Below are 13,927 nucleotides of genomic sequence, written 5' to 3' on the forward strand. Positions count from 1 at the left end.
CGCTGTTGCTCTGAAACGGATAACAATTTTGCACAGTTAAATGTGGAAATTCAGAAGTTGCTGTCAGCGATTCCTGCTTCTCCACATGATAGACTGTAAGTTCTAGCAGGTGGAATCTTAATCACTTAATTTGATGTGAACTTTCATTTTATAAGTATTGCTGTTTAAACCCTTAAAGCTGCACCTTGTAGAATGGGTCCAACTGGGTTTTAATAGCCTACCACTTAATTGCAGCTGAATAACTTTTCTGATTTTGAAAAAACTGTTTTATAATTGTGGAATGCCAATTACTCAATGATAATTCCATCTTTCTTAAAGATGATTATTAAGTTTTTGATATTCCAACTCTTCCCATTTGTCAATTCCAATTTTTATTTTGCTGTCTGTAATATGAGTGAAGGATATTCCATGCCTCTTACTTGTTTTGTTGTCTGTGAGAAATCTTCAGTGATTATCTGCTTAGCTGGCTTGATGACATCACTGGTGGATGATGGAGATCCCCTATAGCTGAAACCAGATGTGAAATCAACATTATGAAGGGTGAGATCCACACACCAGAGATTGCTAGATTTTTGTGGACAGCTTTCTTTGCAGGCAGTGGTGAGCATCGTAATTTTACTGCTGTCTGCAAAATACAGGTCATTCATTATAGTTTCATGGCTGAAATGTTTGAGTTTCTGCTCCAGTAAGTTCATTGTGCGAAATGTGTTGGCCAGTGCTTTGCATCTGGGCTGTGATGTTCTAACTTTGTAACAGAGTATCAAAGCGAAGTTGTGATAGGTCATGCTTAAAAGTGGATAATTGTTAGAAGTTTAACATTAATTGTATATTTTTTCTTTTCTCTAGGAAAAGACAAAAAGCAGGTCTTTTGCCTAGTCTGGAAGATCTACTTTTCTACACGATTGCTGAAGGACAGGAGAGGATTCCAATACACAAGTTCATTACTGTAAGTTGTGCTGGTGATTGAAATAACATTTGATCCATCGGATAGTGTGATGTAAAATAGTGATCTTGCTGTGTTGAGCTAATTAAAAGTGAAGCTTATTAACCAATCAACCAATCTCATTCTCCAAGAAATGATGGGATGGGGAAAGTATAACTTTTTTTTCTCCACTCTGAGGAATCTAAGATTGTTGTAACTTTAGATGAATAATATAAAAGAAACTTGCTTGCAGATCTACCTGTGTTTGATGCAAGATTTATTGAATAGGTCTTCACTGTGCAAGATTTGGCACTGGACTCCCTAAAAGCCCGCGGAGTAGCTGACTATGTCACAGGTCATGTGGCCTTGCTCTTAGAGACATTGTACACAACTACAATAACCTGCATACATAACAAGAGTTTTTATTTCCGTGGAAGTTCAACCAGTTGCAGTCCTGCCTATTGGACTTCCAAACCAATGGGAATCTTGTTAATTAAGATCCTGGCTTTTGCCTAGCTGCTTTTAGCATCTTATTCAACCCCTAGCTGAGCTTGTGATCCTGTATTGTTTCCATTACTGAACTTGCCTACCTCCACCTCTAACGTGACTTTATTACTATATCAGCCCTTCACTGTTGAAATCTTCATTCATTCCTATGTCAACTTCACCAATTCCATGCTCTCCTCATCAGTCTCCCCTCCAATCATCCATTGTGTAAGCTTCACAAAACATTGCAGTATTCTAAAGAAAAAAGAAAAGTACAGCACAGGAACAGGCCCTTCGGCCCTCCAAGCCCATGCTGACCATGCTGCCCGACTAGACAATCTTCTACACTTCCTGGGTCCGTATCCCTCTATTCCCATCCTATTCATGTATTTGTCAAGGTGCCCCTTAAATGTCACTATCGCCCCTGCTTCCACCTCCTCCTCTGGTAGCGAGTTCCAGGCACCCACTACCCTCTGCGTAAAAAAACTTGCCTCGTACATCTACTCTAAACCTTGCCCCTCGCACCTTAAACCTATGCCCCCTAGTAATGGGCCCCTCTACCCTGGGGAAAAGCCTCTGACTATCCATTCTGTCTATGCCCCTCATAATTTTGTAGACCTCTATCAGGTCGCCCCTCAATCTCCGTCGTTCCAGTGAGAACAAACCGAGTTTATTCAACCGCTCCCCATAGCTAATGCCCACCATACCAGGCAACATCCTGGTAAATCTCTTCTGCACCCTCTCTAAAGCCTCCACATCCTTCTGGTAGTGTGGTGACCAGAATTGAACAAGTGTGGCCTAACTCTGGTTCTATACAGCTGCAACATGACTTGCCAATCCTTACACTCAAAGCCCCGGCCAATGAAGGCAAGCATGCTGTATGCCTTGTTGACTACCTTCTCCACCTGTGTTGCCCCTTTTCAGTGACCTGTGGACCTGTATACCTAGATCTCTCTGACGTTCAATACTCTTGAGGGTTCTACCATTCACTGTATATTCCCTACCTGCATTAGACCTTCCAAAATGCATTATCTCACATTTGCCGGATCACACTCCATCTGGCATCTTTCCGCCCAAGTCTCCAAACAATCTAAATCCTGCTGTATCCTCTGACAGTCCTCATCACTATCTGCAATTCCACCAACATTTTGTGTCGTCTGCAAACTTACTAATCAGACCAGTTACATTTTTCCTCAATCATTTATATATACTACAAACAGCAATGTTCCCAGCACTGATCCCTGCGGAACACCACTGGTCACAGCCCTCCAATTAGAAAAGCACCCTTCCATTGCTACTCTGCCTTCTATGACCTAGCCAGTTCTGTATCCACCTTGCCAGTTCACCCCTGATCCCGTGTGACTTCGCCTTTTGTACCAGTCTATCATGAGGGACCTTGTCAAAGGCCTTACTGAAGTCCATATGGACAACATCCACTGCCTTACCTGCATCAATCATCTTTGTGACCTCTTCGAAAAACTCTATCAAGTTAGTGAGACACGACCTCCCCTTCACACAACCATGCTGCCTCTTACTAATACGTCCATTTGCTTCCAAATGGGAGTAGATCCTGTCTCGAAGAATTCTCTCCAGTAATTTCCCTACCACTGACGTAAGACTCACCGGCCTGTAGTTCCCGGGATTATCCTTGCTACCCTTCTTAAACAAAGGAACAACATTGGCTATTCTCCAGTCCTCCGGGACATCACCTGAAGACAGTTGAGGATCCAAAGATTTCTGTCAAGGCCTCTGCAATTTCCTCTCCAGCCTCCTTCAGTATTCTGGGGTAGATCCCATCAGGCCCTGGGGACTTATCTATCTTAATAGTTTTCAAGACGCCCAACACCTCGTCTTTTTGGATCTCAATGTGACCCAGGCTATCTACACCCCCTTCTCCAGACTCAACATCTACCAATTCCTTCTCTTTGGTGAATACTGATGCAAAGTATTCATTTTAGTACCTCTCCCATTTCCTCTGGCTCCACACATAGATTCCCTTGCCTATCCTTCAGTCGGCCAACCCTTTCCATGGTTACCCTCTTGCTTTTTTTTGTACGTGTAAAAAGCCTTGGGATTTTCCTTAACCCTATTTGCCAATTACTTTTCGTGACCCCTTCTAGCCCTCCTGACTCCTTGCTTAAGTTCCTTCCTACTTTCCTTATATTCCACACAGGCTCCGTCTGTTCCCAACATTTTAGTCCTGACAAATGCCTCCTTTTTCTTTTTGACGAGGCCTACAATATTTCTCGTTATCCAAGGTTCCCGAAATTTGCCGTACTCCTCCTTCTTCCTCACCGGAACATGCTGGTCCTGAATTCCTTTCAACTGACATTTAAAAGCCTCCCACATGTCAGATGTTGATTTACCCTCCAACATCTGCCCCCAATCTAGGTTCTTCAGTTCCTGCCTAATATTGTTATAATTAGCCTTCCCCCAATTTAGCACATTCGCCCTAGGACCACTCTTATCCTTGTCCACCAGCACTTTAAAACTTACTGAATTGTGGTCACTGTTCCCGAAATGCTCCTCTACTGAAACTTCTACCAACTGGCCGGGCTCATGTCCCAATACCAGGTCCAGTATAGCCCCTTCCCTAGTTGGACTGTCTACATATGGTTTTAAGAAACCCTCCTGGATGCTCCTTACAAACTCTGCCCCGTCTAAGCCCCTGGCATTAAGTGAGTCCCAGTCAATATTGGGGAAGTTGAAGTCTCCCATCACAACAATCCTGTTGTTTTTACTCTTTTCCAAAATCTGTCTACCTATCTGGCCCTCTATCTCCTGCTGGTTGTTGGGAGGCCTGTCGTAAACCCCCTAACATTGTGACTGCACCCTTCTTATTCCTGATCTCTACCCATATTGCCTCACTGCCCTCTGAGGTGTCCTCCCGTAGTACAGCTGTGATAATCTCCCTAACCAGTAGCGCAACTCCGCCACCCCTTTTACATCCCCCTCTATTCCGGCTGAAACATCTAAATCCTGGAACGTTTAACTTCCAATCCTGCCCTTCCCTCAACCAGGTCTCTGTAATGGCAACAACATCATAGTTCCAAGTACTAATCCAAGCTCTAAGTTCATCTGCCTTACCCGTAATGCTCCTTGCATTAAAACATATGCACTTCAGGCCACCAGACCCGCTGTGTTCAGCAACTTCTCCCCGTCTGCTCTGCCTCAGAGCCACACTGTCCCTATTCCCTAGTTCTCCCTCAATGCTCTCACCTTCTGACCTATTGCTCCCGTGCCCACCCCCCTGCCATACTAGTTTAAACCCTCCCGTGTGACACTAGCAAACCTCACGGCCAGGATATTTATGCCTCTCCAGCTAAGATGCAACCTGTCCTTAATCAGGTCACATCTGCCCCGGAAGAGCTCCCAGTGGTCCAGATAACGGAAACCCTCCCTCCTACACCAGCTGTTTAGCCACGTGTTTAGCTGCTCTATCTTCCTATTTCTAGCCTCACTGGCATGTGGCACAGGGAGTAATCCTGAGATTCCCTAGAGGTCCTGTCTTTTTTAACTTTCTGCCTAGCTCCCTGAACTCTTGCTGCAGGACCCTTCCTGCCTATGTCGTTAGTGCCAATATGTACAATGACCTCTGACTGTTTGCCCTCCCCCTTCAGGATGCCCACTACTCGTTCAGAGACACCCTGGCACCAGGGAGGCAACATGTCATCCTGGAGTCTCTTTCACATCCACAGAAGCGCCTATCTGCGCCCCTGACTATGTCCCCTATGACTATTGTTCTTCTGCGCTTTGACCCTCCCTTCTGAACATCAGAGCCAGCTGAGGTGCCACTGCTCTGGCTGCTGCTGTTTTCCCCTGATTGGATATCGCCCCCGACAGTATCCAAAGGGGTATACCTGTTCGAGAGGGGGACAACCACAGGATTGTACATAAGGTACATCTATTGTACATAAAGTTCCATTCGCCCAGGAGGGTGTAGTGTCGGTGGTTTACGGGGTTATTTTGGAGGAGGAGAAGGCGCCGCTGGAAGGGATCAAGACAAAGTAGGAGGAAGAGTTGGGAGAGTTTATGGAGGAGGGGTTCTGGTGAGGTGCTCCAGAGGATGAATGCCTCCACCTAGTGTGCGAGGTTGGGGCTGATACAGTGTAGAGAGCACACCGTACAAGGGCATGAATAAGCCGGCTCTTTGAGGGGGTCGAAGATGTATGTGAACTTTGCGGTGGGGGGGGGGGGCGCAAACCACTTTCATATGTTTTGGTCCTGTCCAAAGCTGGAGGATTACTGGAAGGAGGTTTTTAGGATAATCTCTAAAGTGGTGCACGTGAAACTGGACTTGGGGCCTCGGGAGGCCATATTCGGGGTGTCAGGCCAGCTGGGGTTGGAAACTGGTGCAGAGGCAAATGTTGTAGCCTTCGCTTCGTTGATCGCCCGAATGCGGATCAACCTCTCCACCCTGTGCCCTGGCGTGGCGGGGGGACTTGCTGGAATTCTTGACGCTTGAAAAGGTCAAATTTGAACTGAGGGGAAGGGGGGTTCTACAATTCATGGGCGTTATTCATTATACACTTTCGAGAATTGGATTACATCGAACATTATGGGGTGTGTGGCGGGGGGAGAAACTGTGTTAATGGTGACTGGGTGATTCCTGATTCCTTTTTGTCCTTTGTTTATGTTAACATGCAGGCTAATGTCTGGGGTTTGGTGGGAGGATGGGATCGTTATTATTGATATGGGGATTGACATTGCATTCGTCACTGATTACTGTTTATTGTTGGGTGTAAATTTGGGAGAAAATGTGAAAAAGGAGGTGAATAAAAATATATATTTAAAAGTTCCATTCTCTCATTACGCTTGTCCTAGTTTGATCTACATTCGCTCAAATTTGAAATTTTCTTCTGTTTAATTTGCTTCATGGGTTTTGTCTCTGGATATCCCTGTTCTTCCTCTTGCCCCCCCCCCCTCCATTTTCCTACGTTCCTCTGCACTTTCTTTCACATCCATGTTGCTGTATTAACTGTTGGGGAATTACTGCTGCACTGACACTTTTACACAAGCACTTCATTAGGAAGCTAAGCATGATTATTACAAGTATTACAACTACCAGGATTATTAATCCATACACTAGGTAAGATCCCCATGATCCGTCAAACAACCAATCTAACCACCCATCTCTTGATATTTCATGCAGTTTCTTAACCTCTTTGCAGATATGATCCACGAGGTGGGTGATGTTCTCCGAACTATCGGGAATGTAGGTGCAACATTCCGAACCGATCACGGCACATGTCCCACCTTTGTTTGCAAGGAGGTAATCTAGGGCCATTCGGTTTTACAGGGCTACGGTTCTTATTGCTCCCACTTCATTATTTATCTCAATGCTTCAGTGGTGTCGTTTGCTACCTCTTCCAGGATTTTTGCTAACTTCCTTATTTCCTTTATTGCAAGAGCTACCTCGATTGGGGGGGGGGGGAGCAGAATCCCAAAGTATTGCTGTGTTTTGGTTATTGCTCTCCTTTGTCTCTTCTTCATTTGGGAATGGTGGCCTAGATTGGCGAGGTGGTGTGTAATGGGGACTACATACCCCAGATAACAGGATCCCGTCCAATTCTCTGGCAGCCAGGGATATGCCTTGTGGCCACAAATAAAGTACATCCCATTGTATGAAGTGAATTTGTCCACGTCAAACCCTTCAGCCATCAGGGAGTACTTGAAGGTACCTGTCCCATTAGCATATGGAACGTCTAGTGTACACCCATAAAACTCAGGAGACGTATATATGGGATAGACCTTGGATGTGTTGGCCACCACAAATCTGTGCTCGCATTGACTAGCACCTACAAATATCCCTTTAACCACATTCCTTACCAAACATATTATTCCCAGTGGTCTTCCCATGTTGGTGGTATTAGTGAGGGTAAGAAACAGAGGCTGGTGGGATTTGTTATAACTTGGTTGGTACCATATCTCAAAGGAGTTCATTGGATAGCCCCCCTCTTTCCAGGGTCTTGGGTGTATGGGGAAAAACGATAAACGAGAAGCTGCCCCGCCGTCTGGGTATCTTACCATAGATGCGATTCTTATTGTCCTAGGGGATTGACGAGTACCATTCTGGTAAATATACCACTCTACTGTTTCTGACAGGTTAAGCGGAACAGGTCTGAGGGGGCTCCCTCCCTTAGCATGGGTCGGAATATGTGTACATACCCAGCAACCAGAAACATTCATATCCTTTGTGTATATGACAGATACGTGTTTACATGTAATTCCCTTTTTTTCCACAACTTTATCCTCCCTTGGTCAATGCATCCCAAGGGTAAAGTCTTATTTTTGTTTCTGCAGCTATAGTCCCATTTACAGTTGAGCCGATGACAGGGTAGGTTGCCCTTAGTCACTCCACTGATGAGTATGGTCTGATTGCATCGTTGTACGTAGGCCGAACATCCGTCCGCAGGGGTCGCGTTCCAAGGTCCTTCTCCTGAGCCTTGACTGGTGCACTGTAAGGTGTCTCCTCGACAGAGGTGATGAGTCCACCTTCCCTTGGGACCACAGATCCTTAGCTTGGCGTCCCCTCTCGTCCCCAAAAGTCCCAGCAGGGTTACAATAATAAGTGTGGCCTTCATCCTTTAAGTGATGCTGGAGTTATTACCTAGGGCTCAAAACAAAAGGTTATTTTCTATTGCATTTTCACAACCTTACAATGGTGGATGTGGATCCAGGCATTTCTGCCTTTTACTTTTACAGCAGTGGGAGTAGTGAGTAGGACCTGGTGTGGTCCTTCCCATCGGGGTTCTAATCCTTTTCTAATCTAATTACGAATCAGGACATACTCTCCCGGATTAAGTGACAGAACTGGACAAGGGAGGTATCTCCTCATAAGCAGCTCGCACTCGTGAATGGAGGCCTTTTAGCCTTGACCAAAGTGCGATCACATAGTTGGCCATTTCAGTAGCCATATGGTGAAACTGTACTTCCTTAGGGCTTTCTTGATCCCAGGGAGTGCAAAAGGGTATTCCGTAATAGAATTTTGGCGGGACTCAGTCGTGTCTTTCCAGCCAGGGTTGCACGTATCTGGAAGAGGGCAATAGGCAATAATTTGAGCCAAGTGGCTCCAGTCTCTGCCTGTAGTTTTGCCAGTTTAGTTTTTAATGTCTGATTAGCTCTTTCGACCATTCCCGCTGCCTGGGGTCGGTCCGCGCAATGTAATTGTTGTTTTATTCCCAGCTGAGTACAAAATTCCTTATTGATCTGTCCCACAAAATGAGGTCCATTATCAGAGCTTAATCGATATGGAATCCCAAATCTAGGAACAATTTCTCGCATCAACTTTTACTACCGTGGAAGCTTTGTTTTCTACAGTGGGGTAAGCTTCTATCCATCTACTAAATACATCAACAATAACCAATACATATTTATAACATTGGCATCTTTCCAACTCAATGGAATCCATCTGGAGTGTCTCAAAGGGACCTTCCGGTAGCGGGGTTTTACCCATTTCACAGGGTACTGCTTTTCCAGGGTTGTATTGCTGACATACCAGGCAACGACTGCTAATGTTTTGTGCTATGTCCTGTATTGGATGCCACCAAGTTTTCAGCAATATATCACCCGTAGCTCGCGCACCACAATGAGTTGCAAAGTGAACACATTCGGTAACCCAGGCTGCTAATGCATCGGGGATACAGGATTGCCCTGCCGGGGTGACCCACAATTTGTTTGCAGGATCATAACAACATCCCAATTCTTCCCATAGTCTTTTTACACAACCAGGAGCGTCCTCCTGTAATTGAATGACGTCAGTGATGGTCGGCATTGGCTTTTCAGAGGGAGACTGACCCTTAGAGCTTTTAGTCTGACTCATCATTTTGGGCACCACCATGTCTTTTAAGCGAGAAGCCTCTTTGGCTTGGTGGTCTGCCTGTCGATTACCTACATCCACCGGGGTTTTGCCAGTCGTATGCGCAGCACACTTTATTGCGGCTATTTGTTTAGGGAGCATTAAAGCCTGTAGTAATTGTGTAACCAACTGTTTGTGTGATACGAGTGCCTGCAGATGTAAGAAATCCCCTGTTCTTCCATAATTGGCCGAAGTCGTGTGTGACTCCAAATGCCTATCTGGAATCGGTATAGATGTTGATTTTCGTGTCCTTTCCCAGTACATGCACGGATTAGTGCAAATAGCTCGGCTTGTTGGGCGGAGAACGGTGTTTCAAAAGCTGCCGCCTCGAGAGTTTCGCCCTGCTGATTAACTATGGCATATCCGGACAGTCTATCCCCCCCCCTTTCACTGACGGAGGCACTCCCGTCGGTGAAAACAGTTAATTCTGCGTCGGGCAGGGGAGTATCAGTGAGGTCGTCTTGCACTGAGGCCTCCTTTTTGAGGAGCGTCAGGCAATCGTGGTCAGGCTGTGAGCATTCTGAGGGTGGCTCGGAGAGAAAATTCGCCGGATTGATAGTGGTGCAGTGACAAAATTGGAGTTTGGGATTATTTAGGAGATAAATCTCGTATTTGTTCTGCCGAGCCATGGTTAAATGTTGGGCTTGGAGCTGGCCGAGCAGGGCCGTGACAGAGTGGGAACTGTAAACCACAATTTCCTGCTGGAGGGTAAGGTTAGCCGCCGACTGGAGGCTGTTATAGATAGATGCAAGGATTTGAGTGCAGGCGGGGTAGCCGAGGGCAACGGGGTCAAGCTTGGAGTAGTAGGCGACGGGACGATGGTGGTCTCCATGTTTCTGGGTGAGGACAGCCGTCGCACAGCCAGAAAGGACCGTGCAGTAGAGCTGGAAAGGACGATCGTACAAGGGGCGCCCCAGAGCCGGCGCTTGCATTAGGGCGTTCTTGAGTCTGTTGAAAGCCGCAATAGCCTCCGGGCTCAGCTGAAAGGTTCCCAGCTGATTGGTGAATGGAGTCAAAAGGTGGGTATCGAGAGCGATATTGGGAATCCACTGGCGACAGTAGTTGACAATGCCCAGCCATTAGCGAACTTAGCGGTAGAAGGGCATGGAAAATGGGCTATACGCGGCTAGGTGCCAGTGTTTGTGCCTCCGCAGAGTGAAGGATGCCCAAGAATTTAACTTCTGGTTGGGCAATCAATACTTTTGCAGGCGAAACCACGTACCCCAAGGCTGAGAGGTGGTTCAACAATTGGGCAGTGTCCTCTTTACAACTTTGGTCCAATGGACTAGCAACTAGTAGGTCATCAACGTACTGAACTAGCGTGGAGCCGCTCTGTAGTTCCAGCTGCTGGAGTTGACGCTGGATGCAGCGGGAGAAGAGGGTAGGTGGGTGAACAAAGCCCTGGGGCAGACTGGATCATGTATATTGTTGGCCCTGATAGGTAAAGGCAAAGAGGTACTGGTAAACGGGGTCGAGGGGGAGCGTGAAAAACGCATGTTGGAGATCTACAAGGAAGAAAAATATGGCATTGACCTGAACCAAGATATGAGCTGGATTAGGGACCAGGGCATGAAGGGGCTGCACAATGGCATTAATGGCACGGAGGTCCTGAACGAGGCGGCACTGGTTGGGCCTGCCGGGTTTAGGTACTGCTAGAATGGGGGTATTACAGGGTGACTGACAAGGGACCAGGATGCCCTGATTGAGGTGTTGAATAAGGGTGCCCAAGGATAGCAGGACTTGAGGTTTCAAGCGGTACTGACGGATGGAGGGGAGCGTGACACCCTCCTTCAACGGGACCTGGATGGGGGCAATATTGACTGCACCGGTCTGGTATTGATCCTCAGCCCGTACACTAGTGTCAACGGAGTTGAGGGGTCGGGCGTGGTGATGACGTAGGAAAGTACGAAAGTGGCGGAAAGTCGAGTAGAATTGCAGCTGTAAATTCCCTGTCAGGGACTGGAGGGTCGTGGAGGAGCGATCAGCAGAGTCGAGAGCCATCCTGACCATGGGGCCGAGGTCCTTTGCATGGCATGGGTAGTTGACTTTCCTAGTGAAATGGGGAGCCGTGTATCCAGTCTGTTGCCATAGGTGCTCCGGGACTGTGGCAGCCTCGGCCTCTCCCTCTGGTCCTGACACTAAGGCGATGAAATAAATGTCAAAACTGGAGCCCAAAAGCGGCGTAAACAGGTTCTCCAAGTGTTTGTCTTCGCCTGATCTGTCGTAAGCCAATGTGACATGTAAGGGTTGTTGATCATCCAAATGTAACGCCCACCATTGAGTGACAGAGGTGGTATAGTATTGTGTCTGGGTTGGGGGCGATCGGACAACGATGCCACACTCTATCTTCAGACTGAAGGCATATAACCGGTCTTGAGCCATAAGGTTGCAGTCAAGACCCGTAGTAACAATAAATTGATGTTGAACTTCTTCCCCGTGAAAAGTCACTGTGACGGGTTTGGAGATGGGATACTGGCAAACCTATCCCTGGAAGCCGGAAAGTTTCTGTCTCCTCAAGAGCGTGGGAGCAGGAGGGACGATTGGACAAAGGACATGGTTGCCCTGGTATCCACTAGAAAGGGGTGAGCATGGCCGTGGATGGTGAGGGAAAGGAATGGCTCATTTTCCGAGGCCGGCTCGCGGCAGACCAGGATACGGGGTCAGTACTGAAGAGGATTATTCTGTGTAAAGTTGGTATAACCGCCTCCTCTTCCTTGTCGTCCTCTGTGACCGCGCTGTCCGCCTCCTCGAGTTCTCCTCTGATTATAATAGCAGTCCCGGCTCCAGTGTCCCTGGCGCCAGTGCCCCTGGCGCCCGCAGGTGCAACAGACATTGTTAGATGGTGCAGGCGGGCCTCCTTGAGCGTATGCCGGCTGTTGTGGAGGCTGCTGGAAGGTTGGAAATGGGCGTAAGGGGGTCCGTAAGATGGGGCCATAGGTCCGTTGGGGTGAGTAATGTAACCTTCACCTTGGGATGTAACCCATCCGGGGATGCAAAACTGGGGCTCCATTTGGGATCCCACCCTGTCTGGTGGGGTCTCATCCTTTTTCATAATATACTCCGTTTTTACTTTAGTTTGATTTTTTTGAAGGGTCTTCGGTTCCCCGCCCATTTTTCCAGTAATATTTGACTGCACGAGCCATCTGGGTGGGACTGTTGTCGGACTAGTCCATGTTGTTAGTTTTTATTGCGTCTGAGACCTGGGTTGGTAAACAACTTAACAGCATCGCACAGTATTGGGGTGAGTTAGCCCCATTCTGATAATTTACGTCGCCAGCCTGGTTCTTCTAGTTCTCCTCTAAGCGTTCCAAAAATTCTTCTGCTCCCTCTCCCTTCTTTGGCTTAGTTTCCAAGACCTTAGTAATATCGACAGGCTTCTGGAGAGTAGTGTTTAAGGCATTGTACACAGCCGTCTTCTGAGCCGCGTCCTGGGCGCTGATCACCTGGAGAGCCGCTAGAGTGGCGGCATTCATACCAGTTTGCCGAACCAGGTTGTTGAGAAATCTGTTGTGTTCCTCGGGCCGAAGAACCTGGCGGACTAGTGCCCAGAGGTCCCGTGCCTCAGCACTGTAAACCTGAATGGTAGTGTGGAGGAAATCTACGAAAGCCGCTGGTGACTTCTTTCTATCGGGGACCCCGGTCAAGATTGCCATTATCTCGTTGGTTTCCAAGGTCGATACACACCGATCAGCAGCTGGTTGATAGGCCCGACGGGATTGGCAGGGTTGTAAGCTGCGTTCGGGACCTGTCGGACTGGAAGCTGTTGTGGCGGCGGGTAGTCGTCAGGGAAGTCAACCTCCGGCGCTCCCTCCGGAGTTGGGGCCAGGTACTGGTTCATCTGTTGGGGCTGGGAAGCGGGGACATCGAGTTTTGGAGCGAGTGCTGGAGACAGGACCTCCCTGAGGTGGTGGTGTCAATTGCGGACAAAGGGCTTGGTTATAAGGTGGTGGTGGTGGAGGAGCAGTCGGCTGCCCCCGATATTGCCAATTTTCAGGGTCATCATCGTCTCCCTTGGTCAAGGCAAGGCCGGCCATTCGCCCGCACGGTCCTGATTTAGGGGTCGGAGGCTCGAGAGACTTGGGTCTCTTATGGTGGGCACATTCCTTTTTCAAAACCTCCGCAGTTTTAACAATTCCCCCTTCTGTCAATTCAATGCCCAACATTAAGGCATTATCCTGCCAGCTAGCCAATAGAGATGCATCGTTTAATTTTTGACAATTCTCCCCCCCCCCCCCCACCACCAAAAGGGGCCACTTCCCTGTCCCAAATTTTTATGCAATTCCCCTGATAACTGCCGCAGCTGCTTAGAATGTTCTGGATACTGTTCGCAAAGAGTCTGAAGTGCGCTTCCACTATCAGAGTGCTATCCAGAGTATTTGTCCCCTATCCTCTGATGATCCTCACGGTTACTCACTTAATTTGGCAGTGAGCCTAAGTCGCTTATTCAATCAAGAATTAGAACGGGGTTATCCTGCCCCGCAACCCAATCAGGAATTTAAACAATTGTATGAGTGTTCCGACAGGGTGCGCGACGGTGACACCCTGTTTATTGTGGAGGCTAAGGCGTCATCCGCACCTGATGGGAAGTACTATTATCTGGCTCCGCTGTAGCCAATAGTCAACCTGGAGTGTCGAACAAGTCAAGACATTGGTTGAGACAA

General features: G+C 47.7%; 1 protein-coding gene across 3 annotated transcripts in view; it reads left to right on the forward strand.

Annotated features, from left to right (window-relative positions):
- The window catches only part of glsa (glutaminase a), a 202,922-nt gene that overhangs the window by 42,336 nt on the left and 146,659 nt on the right, over window positions 1-13,927 (forward strand). For all 3 annotated transcript variants that reach the window (XM_072478420.1, XM_072478437.1, XM_072478429.1), the window contains exon 2: window positions 847-946. In XM_072478420.1, coding sequence (XP_072334521.1) covers window positions 847-946 — 100 coding nt within the window. The remainder of the gene's footprint in view (window positions 1-846; window positions 947-13,927) is intronic.

This window comes from Scyliorhinus torazame, chromosome 2, assembly GCF_047496885.1.
Source record: "Scyliorhinus torazame isolate Kashiwa2021f chromosome 2, sScyTor2.1, whole genome shotgun sequence".
NCBI lineage: Eukaryota > Metazoa > Chordata > Chondrichthyes > Carcharhiniformes > Scyliorhinidae > Scyliorhinus > Scyliorhinus torazame.